Consider the following 20,689-nt stretch of genomic DNA (forward strand, 5'->3'; position numbering starts at 1 on the left):
AATAGTTGAAGAGTATTGCTTTGAAGCTCAGGTGACTAGATATGCCAACACAAAAAACAATTTGATTTGCACTTCTGACAACCTGCTTAAAAACAAAATAATAAAAGTTTCTTATTGGAGCAAAAAGCGGTAACACAAAATCCAGTCTGTTTTCTTGATTAACAGTTGACGTTTTAAAAAAGCGTATTGCTTTTAGTGTGCAGACAAAGCAGCAGTTTGGAGTCGGTGAGTGATGCTTTTCTTGTTTGCTCAGTTTAATTTGTCAGATAATAATCATCATTACTGGCTGAAAATTGTCAGCAATAATTGTATTTCAAAGGCTTGATACGAGAATATGTGGAGAATTAATGCCTGAATTCTGTGGCATTTTTTTCCCAGGTATGCAGGACCCTGTAGTCAGAAAGTGGATTATGTCTTCCGGATCAGCTGGGCTACTTACCTTGCAAGCACCGAGCAGATCATTGTGGCCAGCTTTGATGGCAGAGGAAGTGGATACCAAGGGGATGAAATTATGCATGCAGTAAACCGAAGGCTGGGAACATATGAAGTGGAAGATCAGATAGCAGCAGCGAGGTGAGCTACAGTGAAATGGTCAGCATCTGCTCCTTCTTTTCTGTGCTTACTGGGGGGGGGGGGCAAAGGTGAAGGTTTTGAACGGTCATCTTGGAATCACTGTCAAAAGCATAACTAAACCCTGCATTAATTCTTTATGCTGAAGTGTGTCATTTGTGGGCAAATCATTGTTTTACACTCAAAAAAGAAGGAAGACTTAATGCTGTAATACAAATTTATTATGTCTCTGATTTTATAGAGAAGATACCTGTCACATCAGTAAAAGAGCATGCTACCAAGGAACTTAGAGCTGGAAGTATTACTCTAAGCTTTTTAAAGATTTCTGTTGTGAAGCATTTATTTGTATGAGCTACTCACCCTTTGTATCATAGTTCATGTTCATCACTTGGTTTATGCTTGTAGAACCTCACTAACTGAATGATGTCAGCATGAAAATCTCAGTATCACAAAGAAGTATTCTTACAGGGTTTGCTTTTGGGGATTATAAAATGTTAAGGAGTCTATAAACAAATAGCATTTCAGAATCTTATTTTATTTTAAACCCTGGCTGGATCTACAGGTGTTGGCCTGTCCCTTACAGCTGCAATTTGGGTGTTGCTCCTCTTTTTAAAAAAATAGTAACAAAAAAAAGGCAAGGCAGGTGGTGCAACTTAACCTAATACAATACAAATGTCAATGAGCGTAGTTTGAGGGCTTGTACATAGTGTCCAGGGGTTTATTTTCACAAGCACAGATGTTTTCCTGACTTTTTTAAAGATACACGTGCCTGAATTATTTTATGTTTTCCTATGCAGTCACTCTGAAGTAGAAAATTACTATTTCTACAATAGGAAGAGGCAGACATGATGGAAAACAGGCATGTCTGTATAATGGCAGATACTTGCAGTTTGTTAAGTATTTAATTATTCTGTTTGGTTTTAGAAAATTTTCTGAAATGAGCTTTGTTGATAAGGACAGAATAGCTATTTGGGGTTGGGTAAGTACTCCAATAAGTTTGGTACTTTTTTTTTTTTACTTAATGGTAACAGCTGTTTGTTGTGGTGGTGTGTGTGTGTGAGGGTGCTGGAGCACTTAAGTGTGAGGCATCTCTGGGGTCATGGCACAGGACAGTACATGAACTGATGAAGTGCAGTGCCTGTATACATTGTCCCTTTGCAAGCATTAAGGAGGTTTTGAAACAGAAATTAGGATTACTAGAGGGATTAAAAACAAAGGGATACTGCCAAGTTCCTGTGTACAAGATGAACCAATATTTTTTTAAAAATGACCCAAGTATGTATTCATCAGTGTCACTCTGGATTAGTTGAATTATTCTAATTCCTTTTTTTTTTAAGAAGGTGTAAATTTACATGTGAAGCAGCTGCATGCCATGGTTGTCTTTTTTACTAGCAGCCTGAAAATACCAAAATCTGCTATGTTGTTGTGCTTGGCTATATTTTATTTCAGCACTATATTCAAGCAGAGACCAGGTTTCTCTGACTTAATGCGTCTTTAAAACTTGTCACAGTAGAGGGGGAGTGTTTAATAGAGTGTACACACCCCTCAGCTGCAAGGCTAAGTGCATATCCAGTGTTAGTGACATCTCTTTGATTCAAACTCTGAACATTTCTGTCCCAGGTTGCTGTTTCAGTGTTTTTTCTGGTCATGGGGAGTATTCTTGCATGTTCTGTTTAAGCATAGTATGCTTAAGTAAATGCGGATCTTGCATTAAATTGCTAGCTGGAATTTGGTCACTGCTGGTGACAAGCACCAGTGAGTAAATTGCTTGACGGCAGGATGATGATGATACCTTTACTAGCTTTTCTTGTTTGGGTCAACATGTGTGTGCTGCATGAAGTCAAGTGTAGTAGTATTAACTTTAGTGGGAGGGAAAATTTTTCTGCAGAAATGGAGACTAAATGCATTACCATCTTATTCCTTAAGAACCCTGGGATGAATAGTGGAATCCTCTTTGGAGCCATGTTGGATTTATGCATCTTGGATGCTGAACCTGTTAGCAAACAGATTTTCTTTATCTCTTGAGTTTTCAGATTCTCAGGCTGTCATTAGGTACATTAATTTTGTTTGCCGTAATCTCAATAATATCTTAGCAATAATATCTTTACTGTGGCTAGGTTAGGTAACGTATGTATATGTGGTTTTAATTACTATGAAGGTGAACTACTTTGCTTATCTCATTGGGAGGACTTCAGTGTGAAATTGGGGCGAACATTTAAGGGCTTTGAACAGTTCCATTTGCTGTCATCTGGTTTCAAGACAGGAGTGAGATCCAAAAATTGCTCTTCTTTTTGATGTGGGTGGGCACATTTTCCTCAATAACCCCTTCAGACTATAGTAAGGGCAGTCATTTGGGTGGTCAGTGACATTGTTTAGATATCTTGCTGTCTGGATGCTCAAGTGTGTGTCAGATATTTACTCATCTGTGTATCAAGCTAGCCTATGAGTGATTTTTTTCTGTGCATAGCAAGGAGTGTGTTGGTGCACAGTTCCTCCCACAGACTCTGCAGAAGATCCTTCACTCCCCAGTCACAGTCTTGCTCTCAACGCTTTGGAGGAGAGTTAGCAAGTGAGCTGCCGTAGGCCTGCTCTGAGGGAGTTGTAAATCTTCAGTTGCCCTAGTGCAACTACTCATTGGGCATGTTGTGGGCCTGAGCTCTGCTTCCACCCACTCCCCCAGCACGGAAAGGGACACAGCAGTTCAGCAGTGTCTTGTTTCCTGTTTTTCGCTGCTACCTACGGTGCTACCAAACACTGTCATCCTTAGCTGAGTCACAGTTCAGCAGCGTTTGCACCCTTTTTCCCCAGCAAGTTCTCATTCATCAGCGCCACAGCTGCCATGCACTGTTTGATGCCTTTTTCCCCAACTGAGCAGGTTGGGTGAGATCTGACCCAAATTCAGAATGGAGTTCATTAATATGAAAAACACTGAGCCTATAAATGTCTGATGAACTGTTTAGCAGATGGGCCCCATCCTTTTCTTTCCTACTAAAATAACAGCAATGTTTTCTTCTCAGTCTTATGGGGGATATGTGACCTCCATGGTGCTTGGCTCTGGAAGCGGCGTGTTCAAGTGTGGAATAGCGGTTGCCCCTGTGTCAAGTTGGCAGTATTATGGTATGTGATGGCTTCCTTGTTACAAGGATTCCCATATGTCTTGCAGTGCACATGCTGCAAAGTGTTGATTCATAGCACAGAACTTTGATTAGCTAGTAGATGCCATGTAAATGCCACTTGATCTGTTTTTATGAACTCATGGGTACTGCATTTTGAAATTAAACCACCAATTCCCTAAATCTTATTTTCCATTTTAAAAGTCAGATCCACAGTCCCAGGTAATGTCTTTAACCTCTAATGAAGCAAAAATTATTGTAATTTTGTAGGATTACTGTAATGTGTCTGTGTTTGCTTTCTGAAGCTGCCACATGTTCTGAGACCAGTATTGTCTGTCAGAAATCCATGGCTATTAGACTTACCTTCTTCAAAATGCTACTTCACTTAGAAGAATGAACTGTGAAGCTTTATATCAAACTTGCATTCTAACTTACTCACTCAAAGTAACAGAATAGGATTTGAATTGTCTTTAGGTTTGTTCCTTTTAGAGTGTAAAATTTAGATTTTTATAAAATTAATCTTATGAATAGCTTGATTTGAGGAAAACCTGAACAAGTGGGCAAGTCTGTATGTGCTTCAAGCTTACAGTCTATAAGGCTGTAGTTGCATGAGGCTGTGAATACAGTTATAGGGACTCTCCTCCCAGATTAAAAGAATTATGTACAGTTAAAAATATAATACCCGCTGGTACAATATGATCACATTTTTACATCTTTTCTGGTTTTGATTTGTCCAAAAATGTTCAAAGAAAAGCTTTTCCTGGCAAACCTCTGCTAAACGAGGCATAATTTATCACTCTGCAGCTAGCACAGAGTCTGTGTAATAGCATATGATATGCTCTGGCTAATTCCACAGATCAAATCGTACTGCCAGGTATTAGCAGTAGTCCACTGAGGCTCTAAGGAAGATTTCATAATGTTTTGGTGTTGGACATGAATATTACAGCATGGCAGGAATTTTGTGGTGGGTTGTTTTTGGTTTTTTGTTTTTTTTTTTTATTTAACAAAGATCAGGATCTATAAATTCCACTTTTAGTTGATCAGATAAAGGAAAGGGTTATGGAGGCAAGCATATTCAGCATCAAAAAAAAATCAGCCAGTGCAACAACACTGACACTGATGAGAAGTTAAATGGACATTAGATTATGACAACAGAGCATTGATTTGTATGGCTAAAAATAAAGCAGCAAATCTGCAAAAAAGGGAAATAGACCATGCTGAAGAATCTGGAAAATCAGAGATGCATACTATTTACTGTATATAACATAGAGCTAAGGTGATTCCTAATCTACTGCTACATTTTCATTTTACAGATTTTTAGTAGAAAAATCTAGATAAAATGTGTGTTTTGTCCAATGCTAGTCATTTACTGCAAGATTTTCAGTAATTTTGTTAGGGTTACTGAAAGAATAACAATAAGGTAACACTGACACAAAGTACTTTATTAATATTCAGCATTCAGGTGTCCATGGCAACAAGAAGATTAAATATTCTGAATAATGATGGTTACCTACAAGCCTCATTGTGGAAAACCTGTTTTTATCTTTTTTTCTTCCATTTTTTTTGTATGCATTCTTACTTCTTGTATCAGTGGGTAGACTGGTAGACAGACTGACTGAAAATCAAATCGCAGATTCTGGTTTTGATTTGGTTTTTTGTTGTTTTTTTTTTTTATTACAGATTCAATATACACGGAGCGATACATGGGTCTTCCTATAGCAAGTGATAACCTGAACAACTATAATGTAAGAAATACATTACTTTGTTTCTATGAAGTGGTGTTTATATTCTAAACCACTCTGGTTTTCTTTATAGAGCCTAGTTCCTTCCCTGTGGGAAGAAGTTTTTCTTCTTCCAGCTCTGTTGCATTGTGCTTTTAGAGGCTGTAGTCTCATGTGTTTGGATTTGCATGTGGTAGTTACTCCTTGCTGTATGGTGTGGGTTTTCTGTTGTTTGTTTGGTGTGTTAGGTTTTGGTTTCTTTTACATTCAGCTCCATTTGGCTACTTTGCAGACTGTAAAACAAGCTGTAAAATCTGTTTTATTTTAATCACCAAGAAACAAATTTGTTTTAAAATTTAATATGCTCGTGGGCAAACTATGCTTTATCTTAAACAGCATTTCCACCAAAACAAATGTACTCTGGTTCTTTTTGAAATGCAACTTTTAAAAGATGCGTATGGTGTGAACTTTCTTGTTTTGGGAATCTGTGAGCTTCTTTCAGGGAAAACAAAATCTCCTAAAGACTAGGGAAATTTGACAGGTAGGCAAGACTGTACTGCAATCATAGCAAGCGAATTGCAGACTAAGTTGGAGGTGGAATTTTAGCCCCATCTCTATGAACACAGGGTTTTCAAGGTTTGGTCTAATGTTTGCTCAGAAGTGAAAGAATTTCCAGGTCTTCTAATGGTTGAACAATACCTGTGGATTGTTTGTCCTTGCTATGACATGATGAATTGTTTGACTTACTGTTCCTTGTGCCAGCTCGTGTTGTTGCATCAGAGGTTTTCTGAAGTAGCTGAGTAATAGCTGGGCATAGGGCAGAGCAGCCCAAGCTTTCTGTAAGGTTTTGTTAAATTTCAGGTCTAGGTGGAAATACAGTGGCTGTTGAAGTGTGATGGATCTGGGGGGTTCTTTGTGCCCTGGTCTTTGGGATGTTTTACAGAGGTGTTCAGCCATGGTGATGCCGGAACCAAAGATGGGTGATGGAGGCAAAGAGGTGAGGCATTCTCAGTGTTTAGGTTGGTAAACAGGCTTAGAAAACAATTTAGCACTTGTGTCTTGATGCTTTGAAAAAGTAATTGTCATGGGAAAGTGGGGGAAAGAGTGAGGGTTGTTGCATTGATTTAAAAGTATGGTAAAACATACAAATACATACAGATATGGACTGAAACATCTGTTTTGTCATATCGCTACAGCCATCTAGTTTTGTCAGCTGCTATATCAGATACTCCAGTCAAAATTGAGGTCAATACTAGTGACTGCTGGAAGACTTAGAGCTGTGTCCATCTCTAACCAGCGAGCTACTCAGGCTCACCAGAGACTGACCAGCAGCCCACAGCCACCTGCCTGCCTTTTCCCAAATTTGTTTCTTTAAGGCAGTGGGAACAGTAGGAGGTCTGCGAGGTAGCAATGTAAATAGAAGTTACTGTCGTCGTGCAGAACGAACGTTAACGCTCTGGGTGCACAAAGTCATTCACCAGCTTCACAGCACAGATGGCAACAGAGGACTGTTTAATCCTTTCAAGCCAGGAGTCGGATTTTCTTGGCATAGTATCCATTGCTGGCAATGGCCACGTTGAAACTGCCAGTACCAAAGAGCTAAAGGTTTCAAATGTGTTACTCAGAGGACTAATTGGGAAGAATGGTGGCTGGATGGAGGAGGGGTAATTGCACAGATCAGATTGTCACACTTCACTGCTGCTTCTAGAGATAGGAAAATGCAACCGAAGCCCTCATTAATTGTTAGAAGCCCCAAATAACATACTACTTGGAATTTACTTTTCCATTTGAACCTGGAGGGATGGAGTAGCTCGAGCAGTAAGTTTGTTGCTTTTCATGTAGCATCAGTGGAAGGGCTGTGGGATTGCATAGATGCTGAGGACCTTACTGCCTTCAGCCCAGCATGTTCCTGGCTTACAGCCCCTTTGTTCAATGTCCCAGTCCCAACAGCCAGCCTCCTGGCCCCCTGTCTCTGATGAGAGCTGTTTTCTGAACTGAATGTTTTTTAGCAAGTAAATGCAAAAACATGTACTGAAAGCTCTCCTAGCTGAAGCTGTTAGAGCCTTTCTGAACTGTTAACTGTACTGTCAGGTTTGTGCACTGCATCAGATATTCTCTGTCCTACTGCACAAGCTCTCTTGAGAAGTGAAAGGTTGCATAAACTCTGTAGGGTGTATGCCCTAACTGAAAAGAAATGAGACTGTCTACAGACCTGCTTAAAGAAGACGCATGCTGCTAGGTGCCTTCCTAATGCACAGAGTATAATTAATGAGTGAATATTTAGTCTGAAGAAACTAGTTATGGTGAGAGGGGTACACGGTACCTTTGTATTACTGGGACACAGAGCTTCACATTTACTCAAGGAAGAGAATCTGACATGTTAAATGCTCTTTGTCAAGAGACAAGTCTGAGGGATGACTCCCACTCCTTTAAGTTAGCCAATTAGATGTGATTGATTGTGCCTTTTAGGGTAGTTGTGAACTATTAAAAATTAGAGATTTGTGAAAGAAAGGAATAAGCATGGGTGGAGCTCCAAATGGAATTGTGCAGGGATCCTAGGCTGAATGGAGCAGAGGCTGTCTGCCTGGGAGGAAACATCCCTGATGTAAAGACTAAATCATCAGGGCAGAGCTCCGGAGGTCAGATGCAGTAGCCATGTAAAGCATACCAAAGAGACTGTTCAACTTGTGAGAAGATTATTTTGCAGTTCACTCTGAATTTGATATGCTTCTGGCAAGTGTTTGAAACAGTCATAGATTTGGCAATCTTTTTCTAGCAGATTTGAAATGTTCAGTCCTTAAGAACTGCTGCATCATTAGGTTATGCAAAACAGGGTACAATTTTGTAAATATGCCATCTTGTACTGATTTGACATTTGTTCTATTATCTGAGAATATGCTAAAGGGAGAGAGACCTTCAGTTTCAGCCAAACCTTAACTTGTTTGTGGAGTGCTGATAAAATGTTGACTGCTGGGTGATCTTTAGAAGAGGCAGTTACACTCAGCAGGGCCCGATTCTCAGCACTTGTACACATTACCTTTTCAGATCCTTTGTCCCAGCAGTATAATTATGGATAGGGTAAATTTTTATTTGCTGTCCACTTCAGGTTTGTTTAGCTGATGGAGTTGTTCCTTTGTGCTGTAACTGTGCCTACCTTGAGATTGATCCCAATCTTGCAACCTTTTCTTTTGGCAGTACTCTATCTGTAAAGCATGTTTTATGGGAAGGGACTCTTACTGTTGAATATGGGTACAGCAAGTGAGACATCACTTGTTAAGTGACAAAAAAACTTAGAAGGTATCTCCTTTGTGTGTTCCTTCTTTCTGAAGTATTTAGCAAATAAATAGTTTTATTTTGTTTACAGCTTGGAGAGGAAAAATAATGACATCCTTTCTCAAACTGCTTTTGGGAAGTTGAGTTCGCAGAAGCATAGCTCAAGTCAGGCTCCCACTCACAGAAGGCTGGCTGTCCCTTTAACCAGCACTGATTTGCTGGAAGAAAGCTTGTAAAGGCAACCTATCAAGTTTCCCTCTGCACATGTAGAAAATGATTCACTCAAAGGATACCACTTAGTTTTTCCTGATTTCTTTTGTTTTGTTGTTGGGGTTTTTTGTTTGCTTACTTGCTTGTTTATATCACTGGGCCATTACTTTCTGAGTCATTCTTTTTGTTTGGCTGCTGTACCAATGCTCACTGAATCAAAGGCCTCTCTCCAAATTTTGGCACTCTCATAACTATATCTGTTCTTACTCCATGATACCAAGTCATTGCAGTGGATGTCATCCTTCCAGTGTGTGTGGATTACCACCATACATTAGCTGGGATTTCTGGTGCTCTGCAGCCTTTCGCTATTAAAAGAGGGCAATTGCAGTGTTAGGGATTGGAGGGTGCTGTTTTTTTCCCCTCTGTATTGAACTTGTTTTTTAAATTTGGTTGAATTAAGGGAAATCAGATCTTTGCAGTGATGAGAGGGTTATGGTAAATCATTCTGCCATTTAATTAATATTCATGCTTGCTTTAAAGATTCATGAGTATACGAGAGACATAAAGAAATTAGAACACTTCTGTGTCTTGGTAATACAATGTTTTGGGGGTACTAAATGAAAATCCACATGCAAGGATACAGCCTTAGTACATGGTGCAGAAGAAATTAAAAAAAACTAAACCACAACCAAACCAAAATTATTCTTTTTTTTCCTTGCCATAGTAGCTTTTAAGGTCTTGTAATATAGAGAAAAGTCCACAGGGATTCAGTTATTTTCATCAGAGAATCCTTATAATGCTGCTAATAGAAAGAAATGTAAATCAGTGTATTTTTGCCCCATTATACTGATTGCCTTGTCAAACCCAATACCGTCTCTTGTCCCTTGTCGTCTTCCCATTCTCATGGCAGAGCACTATCCCATTCCCTTTCCTTTCCCAAATTAAAGATCTTACTTGCAATCCTTACTTTCCTCATTCTTTAGTACCTAGTCACATTATGATCAGGTGGTTATTATGTTTTAGGGAGTATGTTGTTACTGTGTTTTAAGTTTCTTGATTAGTTGCCTTTTTTTTTTTTCATCACCGTATTGTCTTTCAGTTCCCAAAATGGAGCTTCACATCTATTTATAGATGTCATCTAGTGTCTCTTCCTTCAGGCATTTCTCTACTGTATTGGGGGAGAGCATTGTTTTAAACTTTGACACCCATTTTTACTTGAGACTGGTGGAATATTAGCTCTGTTGACTTACCTACATGTGAACTAGTGTATGTTTTGGTGGGGAAGATAACACATGTAGGCTCTGCAAGATTTCCTCCTTGCTATCATAGGGTGCACTGTTGCCATGGCAACATTCTTTAACTTGTCTGCAGTCGCACAGGAAACCTATGGCAAGTGGTGTGCTGCAGGCTAACAACATGTTAGCAATGCATTAAATGTGTATCTCACTCGCAAAACTCTTCCCCTCTGGAATTGCCTGTTACTTTGCAGACATAACCCTTGGTAATAATGGCAGATCAGTGCAGAATGGTTTGAGTGCGAGCACAGTGCTGCTGGATATGTGAACATGCTACTTCAGGGTGTGGAGGGGGGAGCAGGGGTGGCTGTTTTTATGTGAAGGACCCCAGACTATGTCAACAGGAATCAAAGTCAGTTGGTAGCAAATCATCTTCTAATAAGTAGCACCTTTTTTCTTCCCCCCTCCTTCCACCCCCCTTTTCTGTAATTTCAGAGTTCAACAGTAATGGCCAGAGCTGAAAAATTCAAGGAAGTTGAATATCTCCTTATTCATGGAACAGCAGATGGTGAGTTGCAGTTAATTAGACATTTTAGTATTACAGACAGGTTCGCAATTCTACTACTGACAAAACAAAACCATGAAGGGGCAAGGCTGTTAAATTTACGTCAATAAAATAATACTGCTTTCTGCAACTGATTTGTGTTTCACTCAGCAGTGCTGGGGAGTTTGCTGTGTTCGTTGCTTTGCTTTTCCCCTAGAGTAATACAGAAGCTATTTTTTGTTTACCTTTTTCTTCTTTCTCTTCCACTTTTCAGATAATGTTCACTTTCAGCAAGCAGCACAGATTTCCAAAGCTCTTGTTGATGCTGAAGTGGATTTTCAGGCAATGGTATGGTTGTTTTGTTTATAATCATAAAAATGGGTTTGTACTATGAGAATAGTAAAAGCTCTCTGTTGTAAGGTTTAAATTAACTGCAGTCTTAAAGTTCACATACTCGTATTTCATTTTCAGTGACTGAAATTTTAACATAACCCATCCATGTATCTTCTGTACAAGACAAAATGTAAAGCAGCAAATTGTATTTGACCCAGCTTACCTATCTTTCACCTTGTTATTTTTGTGCTCTCAGACAAACAGACAAAACCAATCTTTGCATATACCCGAAGTCCAGTGAATAGTATTTTAGAGATAGATAGCTGAAGTTAAGCCTTCCTTATATCCTAAAGTCCAAGATAATCTGTCCAGGTTATCTTCCTATCCAGAGGTAATGTTTGGTGTTTCTCTGTTGAACTGGTAAGACAAGTAGTTATTTGCCCCTTCTTACGCTGTACATGAAAACTCACAGACTAAGCTGCAAGCTCTTCCTTTCCTCCCTTCTCCCAGCTCATGGGGAGCAGTGCTGAAAACTATGAAATACAGAAGGAAGTGCACCAGTGCGTGGTTGTCATTCAGACAAATACACGGGCCTTACAGGCTCAAGAGATGAGGTGCTGTTCTAAACTGTAGAGCTGCATCTACCCTCCCTTTGGACAAGCCACATATTCATTTCGTACTTTTAGTACAACTAGATGGGGCATCCCACACGCAAAGCGGGGATTGAAGTATCATGCCTCCATGCTGGGCTAATTTTAAAGGGCTGCACATGTTTTTATGTCTCTCTATCTTGTTTGATTTAGATGTAGCTAGAACTAACATTCTCTGTATTTTTCTTTCCCGCAGTGGTACACCGACAAAGACCATGCCATCAGTGGTCAAGCACATAAGCATATTTATACCCACATGAGCCACTTCATAAAGCAGTGTTTCTCACTGCCCTAGCACCAGCAAGTGATGGTACTTCCCTAGAATACTCTCTAGCTAATGTACACTGAGCCAGTATGAATTGAGATAAGGATCAGCTCTTGGGATACCTGTGTACACAACAAAATCCTAATCTTTATAATGATTGATTGCTTTTGTCACGCAGCTACTGCATTTTTATCCATTATGTTTAATTAGGTCTTGTCACCAGAACGTAGGTATGTTGCAGACTTCTGGAAAGCACGGTACTTGCTTGAATCAGTACCTTCTGCTATTTCAGCATAAAACAGAAACAGTCCAGTTTCTATAGTAGGGTAATGAATAATGAAAATGTCACAGAGGAATCAACATGGAGATCAGTTGAAGAACAAATATAATAATGTTTCCCACAAAAAATAAAATTAACCCTGTCATCATTTCTGTGAAAGTACTGATAAAATTTTAACCAGATTTTGCAGAAATTACCTAATGTTTGATCAATTATTATTTTGGAAATAGTACCAGGAATACTGCAATGTTAATATGCATTCATATGTTAATATTCTCTATGCAGAATGAAACACTTAGCAGAAAAATACTGACTTGCTTACTGCAGTTCCTTAAGTAAATAATCTCATGTACAATTGTAGAAGCCTTGCAAGGAAGGCATGTAAGCAGCCTTCACCAAAGTTTTTGAATGATACCTGTTCAAACCAGTGGCACTGGATTTCTTTGTTTCCTATCATAGTACTGTGAGTTTTGCTTACTTTATAGTCAGAAAGGCTGCTACTGTGGAAATCTGCACTGGTAAACTCTTATCTGGGAACCCTAGGACCCCACCATTGTTTCTCTATGGGACAGAAAATCAGTTGGTTGGTTGGTTGGTTTTTTTTTTCAAGTTTCCCATTTACTGATGAAAGGATACATTCCTTGCACTCAAAACAGAAAACATTACAATAAAAAGTAGCAGTCACTTCAGGCAAAGGCTGGACTTTCATGTAACTGACTCTCATGTGAACATGCTGCTTAGCAAACTTTCTTTTCTTTGTAGCCTGCCAGTAACCATCTGCTTTATCTTTAGCATTCCAGGTAGACTTCTTCAGCTGATGATTAGTTTTCTTAATTTCATATAGAAAAGATACAACCCACATGTACTACAAACTGTGCTGCTTTTAAATAAAAAAAGATACTAAGTTATGAATAGGCGGTGTAGTCTGTATCATTGAAAATGCTGCTCAAGAAATGAACTCTTAGAATTTAAAAAAAATCACTGTTAACTTTGAGAGAATAACAGTGAAACTTCTGCTTTTGTTTAATAGTATCATGTAATGGAGGGTGACATGATTATCTGACATTAAACTTCTTGTTATTAGATGCCAGCATGCAGTCAGGTATGTATTGAGGGTTACTGGGGACACTAGGTTTGGATGTAAAAGTACACGGATAAATGTAAATGCACACAGATAAAGCACAAGGGAGGTGGGGAAGAACATCAAGACAAGTTCATGCAGCTTGTCCTTAAATGAGAAAAAAGAAGGGGTTCATAAACAAACCAAAACCTCCTTGACTCACAAAATAAAGAAGTTTTTCGGGGAAAACAAACTGGAGATGAGAATTACAAACATAAGCTTGGGCTCACACTACTAGTCATTCTAATGCAGACTGGCATCACTGTTAAAGCAAGCTCTAGAGGTAGGATGAAGGCTGTCAGTTGTCTCCAAGAGGTTATAACAACCTCATCTCTGATTCTTTTAACTGAAGGGAAAGAAACATAGATCAGTTTGAAGATAGATCACAGCAATGCAGACAGGCTATAAAAAAGATGATCATTATGAACTTCTGGATCACTTGCGAAGCAAGGGGCAATAGTGTCATATAGACCAAAAATAGTATTTCTGTAATCCGACAACTACATTAACTAGGCTCTCGTACTTAAAGAACTACATGTGTTCCCTTACTGTAACCTCTATCAACTACGCACAGCAAGCCACCGCTGTTGGCTTGTTTCATGTTTCAGTGACATTTCACTGAGCAGAACTGCGCTCTACAGTGAAGCATATTCAAGTGTCAGGTAGACATTTAAAATACTGTACCATATTACATAGTTTTTCTGGGGTTTGCGGTGTGAAAATAAAATTGAAAATTAGTTAGGATAAATATTTATTTTCACATAACATGTCTTGTGAAAAACACAACAGTCTATTCACATGTACACATAAACTTCTGTAATAAATTACATCCAAGAAATTGAGTAATTTTGACCAGGAATATTAAATTAGAAGTAAATATAGCACTACATTTGCTTTATATTGTGTGTGATTTCAGAACGTTAAGATTAACATTGGAATAGCATTTAAATTCACACAAGAACAGAGTGCTTTAAAATAAAACCACTCTGAAATACTGAACAGAAATACAGAATGCCATTGAATATACTGATTTCTTAATATTCTAAGAGTTGGTCAAGTGAAACTAATACATTTTGATTGTATATGTTATCTGTAACAAAGTCAGCAACATATTAAAACACCACCAGGCTGCTCTCGGGACAAACCAGTATTGAACTTCTATACTAATCTTAAAACAGTTGGAATCTTACAGTTTATCAAGTACACAAAACAAAGCATTTTAGCTTAATGCATCAGCTTTTTTTTTTTTTCCTAAATTTACAAATACAAACATTGAGTTAAATGTAAATCCTTCTTGTGTCCATTATATTTTTTTTCCTCCATAAAAATGGCTTTTAATGGGCTTTGATAATGCAAAGTCAAATTCAAAACAGCAACCCTATTAGTTTGCAGCAAAATGCAGTTATCATTTATGGCTACAGTAGTAAAACATCACACACTCTCACACACACAGAAACATTAAAAGGAATAATTAAAATGTGATGCATCTGAAATGTTGTTTGCATGAAATCTGTGGAAAGATTATCATATTTTAGAAAGCTGGGGAATGCTAGATTCCTGTAGATGAATTATTACAAAGATTACAAGACTAACTCGTATTGGTAGGATTCAAGGTAATAGCATAATAACGAGAGTTATCTTTCATTTAGTAATTTAAAAACTTACCTTAAAAAAATTTAAAAATCAGTGAATTCCAAATTACTCAATAAAACTGTTTCTCCACATCTCTATGAATTCAATACCTAATCTCACAGTCCTTGTTTTACACAAAAGAATGGTATGAAGGATCAGGCAGTAACAAAATCCATTCTGAAAAACATCTTTGCAATAACTTTAAAGCCACATTTTACTTTGTAAAGTTGTTTTTATCTTTTAATCAATGTACTTGGTGGAATAGTGAAGAATTGTAACAAAATCAACATCAGCATATTAAGTATTATACACTTAATCTCCGAAATTAAGAGGTTTACAGTTGTTGGTAGAGAGGCCAATATAAATATGCCCTTTATGTGGCTGTATTTTAGGCAATGAAGAAGAAAAACATTGGGCAGGTGATATAACTGCATGTGGGATATAGCCTGTATCTACAAATTTTTCTTTATTATAAAATAATAGATTGATTATTGACATAATGTAGTTGTTTGGCCAACCACAGCAACAGTCATACAATACAAGATAAGATACTGTAATCACAGATTGAATATTAAGAAATACTGTACCCATGTTTCACATCAAAGGATGTGGTGGAGTTTTTCAACTAAGGTAAGGGAATGTTCTGGTACATATTTTTAAATATATATGACTATGTTCCAGCTACATACAAATTTGAATATTAAATACACTGTATTAAATCAAGGAAAACTTCACAAATACAGAATCTAACCCTGCAATCCTCATCGCAAGAGTAATCCATGACTTCAGAAGGACAGCTTGAGGAGGAAAGGATTATCCTTGTTAGTTTGTTCACAGGGTCAGATCAGTTGTTACTTTAAAAACTTCTTTAATGTTTGCTGTCAGTTTGGCTTTCCTGAAATCATTTACGTGAGTTAGGTGGTTTTTAATCTTGAATAAAGATTAGTAAGTATTCTCACACAGAAAAAAGTAGTAAAATACAGTACAAACCTATTACCACTAAAGTTGAATTTGAAAGAAAATTTGCTTGTTAGATTTATGGTACAAACACTGATAAATGGCCAGTATCAGCAAAGAACATAAAGACTTTTTGCATTGGCTACTGCAGACATTTACACAGATACTAGATGATACAGACATGTAGACAAGGTGAAATGAAACAAATATTGCACTACATTACCTGTGCTAGTCTGAGATGAAAGACAAAAGTTACACGGTAAATCATATATATTTAGTGGTTGTGGCACTCCTTTCATTCATTTGTAAAAAAATTAGTTGAAGAACAAGTCATAGACAAGTCTCCCGGTCAACACCTTTCCCTGAGTCAGCTTTCTTCTCTTTTCTGATTTCAGCACTAGGAAAAGAAGGGGGAAAAAAAGAGTTACAGTAGCACTACTGTGTATATTAATGATGTACCTGAAAACCAACACTGCACTGATACTTTAATTTTTCTTTCATGCTGCATAGCACAAACTGGGAAGCAAGTGAAAGTTTGTGCCGAACGGTGCAGAAGACATCAGCCAGCATTTTAGTGATGAGATAGAGAACTTAAGATGTACAAACAGACGTCAGCCAGCATGCAAGCAAAGGCAGACACTTTCTTCTTTTTCTTTTTTTTTTTGGCAAATACAACTGTTAATTGATTAGATGATGGCAGTGGTACAGTTCTCAGACAATACTGGCATTTTCTTAAATGGCACAAACAAGAGGTCACAAGTACTTCTTGTCTTTAAAATGTATTCTGTTGCTCAATGTAAATTTAGAAGGAATGTCTCTGAACTATAGCGGTGCAAGCCAATTTTCAGCTGTAGTATTTGGCAGGAAAAAGCATGGGGGCTGGGGAGTGACAATATTCCCCATTTTGACCCGTAAAGCCTGAAAGATCTTACAGAAGCCATATCAATAAGAACTCTGAAGCAGAGTTCAGATTTGGATTCAGCTTCCTTCCAGTTATGACACTGTTGATTTGCCTAGAGAAAGCAATATATGTGCAAAGCAGATGATTTATTTTTTTGGTGAAGAGTGTCCTAATTTAAAACAGCATAAATAAATAAAAAATCACGTTCTCGCAATGAGTTCAGTCACACTAGGAAAATGCAAAGAGGCTTCCATGACATGGGCACATCAAGCCTTTAACAAAAGAGTGGCAGGGTATCTAAAAAAAAATAAAGATGGTTCTGAGAACAAACCTGTATCAAGCACATAACCTACCAGGTTTCATGGGAATAATTCCTTAACTAGAATGAATGAGAAATAGGCTGTTACACAAGGTTTAAAAAAAGCAAGATCAATTCTCAAATTCTTAAGGTGATTCATGCACAATTTTACAATCATCTGACATTTTTCTTCACATAAAAATTGCTTTAAGGATACAATTCAGTTCAGCCAAAGCTTACTTCTATGCCTGTGGCAGCTTCCAGAGGTGTTAATGGAAATAGCTAAAGAATACCAACTTCTGCCACTTCAACTGCCAAATCTATCACCTTCTGTAGAACAGTGATAGAATTGGGTATGTTACACTTTCTGCACACAAAGGGTATGCAAACAAATTCCTGGGGGGTGAATTTAAAGTGCAGCAGTACAGCAGGCTGAGAGTTACCTGTGCTTAGTAAAAGCAAACAGTGAAGATGCGTTGTTGCCTTACAGTCTTAAAATATTCCCATGGTTTAGGGGCCTCCATGATACCAAGAAAGTCTTCCATCTATTTAGGAAGAGTCACATCCCTGAGCATCACCTGCAGATGTGGGCTTCAGTGTCATGAGAAATTGGAAACTAAGAAAGGACAAGTCCAATATTTTACCAGTAAAACAGATTACTGCTGGATCTGTAAGAGACTTGGCACTCTACTCCTCCCTACCGAGGGAGTAGTCTATCAAGCCTGAGATGGAAGGTTTGGGAAGAGGGATTTGCATCCTGCATCTTTTGTATCATCTCTATCTTCAGGTAGGGAAGGGGACTCACACAGTTTACAAAGTGATAGATTTCTCCAGTACCCTTCCTTCTATACATGGTCAAATCTTCTGCATGTATTTTGACACTGCTGTCTGAAGGGCTTAATATTATAAGCAAAGACAGAGGAATAATTAATTGTATGGACCAAAGAGGGCTATGTTTCAGATAGGTGCCTAGGTGTTCAGTTTTACCAAGACATGCTCAAAAGGAGAGACCTGTAGGGCCCTAGGAGTTATAATAGTGAAAAATTAAGTTTGGAAAATCGTAAACTATGGTTAAACAACTGTTGATTACAATTGACAAATGCTGCTGTGAGTCTGGGATGTAACTGTCACACAACTGTACTGCTACACAGATGGTATGATAGGTATTATCCATGCATCAGGCTGAGAAATCTGTGTAGACCCTTCGTGCTTGAAATCTCTTTGAAGATGATCTTAGTTTATTATTGGCCAGTTTTTCATTAGCTTTGTCAACTGAATATTTAATTAGTACCAAGAATTTCCAGATTTTACAAATTCCAGAAATCACCCTATGTTGTTAACTGATCAGTGCCTTACATAAAAGCATAGTACAGAATCATAATTTAATTGTCCCCATTTAGTAGTATGTTGGGATATTAGTATAAGAAAGCAGACCTGACAAGAGGAAAAAGAGTATTAAACACTGCTGTAGCTGAACTTCAAAAGGCATCAGCAAAATTAGTCAGAAAACAACACAATTTTTTTGCACCTATGGTAAGATACCCTTCACTGAAGGGAATTGTGTAATGTAATATTGGTCAGTTTGATCATTTGCAAAAATTATCCTTACAACTGCCACCATTCCAAGCTTTCTTTTTCTCAGTACTTAACCTAGGATTGAATTATATCTTCATGTAGTGATACATTCATTTAGGAATATAATGTTTCTTTAGCTCTGTCTCTAGTAAGATTTAAGATTAATGTGTTACGGTTTTGCCTATCAGAGGTTTAAAGTTCTTTGAATCTACTTTTGTCTGGGAATCTGAGACAAGCTAGAGCACGTGAAAAAGCAGGTTTCAGATTCTTTAAGAGGTTGTTCCTTTACAACAGGACACTCATACCTAAAATCACCAAACTGTTCCTTTCCACCTGAGTCTTTGTTTTCACAACCAAAGATAAAAGATTGAAAATGAGCTCATTAGAAAATTAGTTACTATTTTACTGCAGTGGAAAGGCCAAATTTTTTTTGCCAATACTGTCTCAGCCACAGTCTTACGTAGATGCTCTTTGCTCAAAGGATCTTTGAAAATTTCAGCTAAAACCAGTACATGTTTACGTAATCTATTACACCATCAAAGAAAGCAATATGCACTAGAGAAAAACAGAACTACTGCATACCCAGTGGCTGTGAATATACCACATCAGTTTCTTCTCTTTCTCCAGGCTTTCACAGCCTGGACAGAGAGGCATATAATGTAAGAAGACCCTACTGTACATTCTTCTCCCATGCACCACATGGATTTCACTGTGACATGGTCTTTTCAGCTGAGAGTGGAAAGCAAATCAGAACTACAGTGCTATTTTGGCTGTCAGTGAAACAGCATTAAAATGATCACATTAATCAGCTGCTCCATGGGTGTCTGAAATGATTTATCTGGTCATCAGCTGATCATTTTGTTTATGCTATTTACGGGTAGGAACAACACTGAAAGGCAGCATGCCATTTTGGGTTAATAACATTTTAAACAATTTATTTTCCTACAGGATTTTTTCTCTTACTGCATGTTTTCACCACAGATCAGTGAGAAGCTGTTTCAAACATGGTGCTTGTTTTGAAAACTAGATATAGAAACGGGCAGAAGATAACTTTATATTTTGAAATATTTGATTAAGAGTTCTAAGAATAAATTCCATTTAATATTTAAATATACTACATATACAGCTTCTATTTTTAATACAAAATAAATTTTAGATTGTAATATTAAGGACTTTAATGAATATATTTTACATTCCTATTCCAAATTTTTCATTCTCTCTCCCCAAAAACTACAGAAAGTCAAGTCATTTGGGTTCCTAGGTGAAGTTTGAATTCAAAGATACAATCAAGGAAAAGATTGGGAGATAGGGTCTTACCTTTGGGGAATCAGCTTCTAGAGTAATTAGGAAGGGGAGCTTATGACAAAATGTGATATGAAACAATTAAGTAGAAACAGATAAATTTAAAATCTATGAAGAGGAAAATTTACCTTATGATCCTACTGTGCTTGTGCTTACTATTATTCACATAATAACTATAGCACAGACAGAACATCAGTGCTTCATTTTACATTTGTCTCGACTAAAATTTAAACGTATTTAACTGTTTTGAGTACAAGGCAAGAAGGCAAAAGAAATGAAAGGAAGTAATGCAATCTTGAAAGTATTTTCACTGCAAATATTAGTCGATTGCATTCAGAGTACTGGGTCCTTCATATAAATATTTCCAGGGCAGTGATGACCACTTATTTTTCAAGAGGAAAGAACAAAAGCAAGCAGAACACACAACAGCTGTTGTGCAATATCCAGGTGTAGGCTGGTGGTCCATCACACAAGCATCACTCATGCTCAACTTCATTTTTCACTGTAGCATAACTAAGTAGCATGCAAATACTTGTGGTTTGTTGTTTTGTTTTTTTTTTAATAAATAGTGCATTTGTGGGTTTTTGAGCTCAGAATATTATGACTGGATGTAAATAAAAAGAAACCTCAAGAAATAAAACTGCAAGATGCTAGAAATCTTGCTAATCCCTAGCACAGTATTCACAATATTCTGATATTGGTTTGACACC

General features: G+C 37.7%; 2 protein-coding genes across 9 annotated transcripts in view; one reads left to right on the plus strand and one right to left on the minus strand.

Moving 5' to 3' along the window:
* The window catches only part of DPP4 (dipeptidyl peptidase 4), a 40,848-nt gene extending 27,742 nt beyond the window's left edge, over window positions 1–13,106 (plus strand). Inside the window, exons 20-26 of the mRNA XM_062611060.1 lie at window positions 379–573; window positions 1,495–1,549; window positions 3,588–3,687; window positions 5,364–5,428; window positions 10,618–10,690; window positions 10,941–11,014; window positions 11,846–13,106. Of these exons, the coding sequence (XP_062467044.1) occupies window positions 379–573; window positions 1,495–1,549; window positions 3,588–3,687; window positions 5,364–5,428; window positions 10,618–10,690; window positions 10,941–11,014; window positions 11,846–11,944 (661 nt within the window). The 3' untranslated portion in view covers window positions 11,945–13,106. The remainder of the gene's footprint in view (window positions 1–378; window positions 574–1,494; window positions 1,550–3,587; window positions 3,688–5,363; window positions 5,429–10,617; window positions 10,691–10,940; window positions 11,015–11,845) is intronic.
* Window positions 13,107–14,048: 942 nt separating this feature from the next.
* Window positions 14,049–20,689, minus strand: part of SLC4A10 (solute carrier family 4 member 10) — a 151,148-nt gene continuing 144,507 nt past the window's right edge. For 5 of the 8 annotated variants that reach the window (XM_062611058.1, XM_062611056.1, XM_062611055.1 and 2 more), the window contains one exon: window positions 14,049–16,300. In XM_062611058.1, coding sequence (XP_062467042.1) covers window positions 16,234–16,300 — 67 coding nt within the window. In that variant the 3' untranslated portion in view covers window positions 14,049–16,233. Of the gene's footprint in view, window positions 16,301–17,157; window positions 17,184–19,994; window positions 20,034–20,689 lie in introns of all 8 variants that reach the window. The other 3 variants (XR_009963295.1, XR_009963294.1, XM_062611059.1) reach the window with 3 other exon arrangements.

This window comes from Pezoporus occidentalis, unplaced genomic scaffold, assembly GCF_034315485.1.
Source record: "Pezoporus occidentalis ecotype Australia unplaced genomic scaffold, CSIRO_AGI_Poc_V1 ctg150, whole genome shotgun sequence".
Taxonomy (NCBI): Eukaryota; Metazoa; Chordata; class Aves; order Psittaciformes; family Psittacidae; genus Pezoporus; species Pezoporus occidentalis.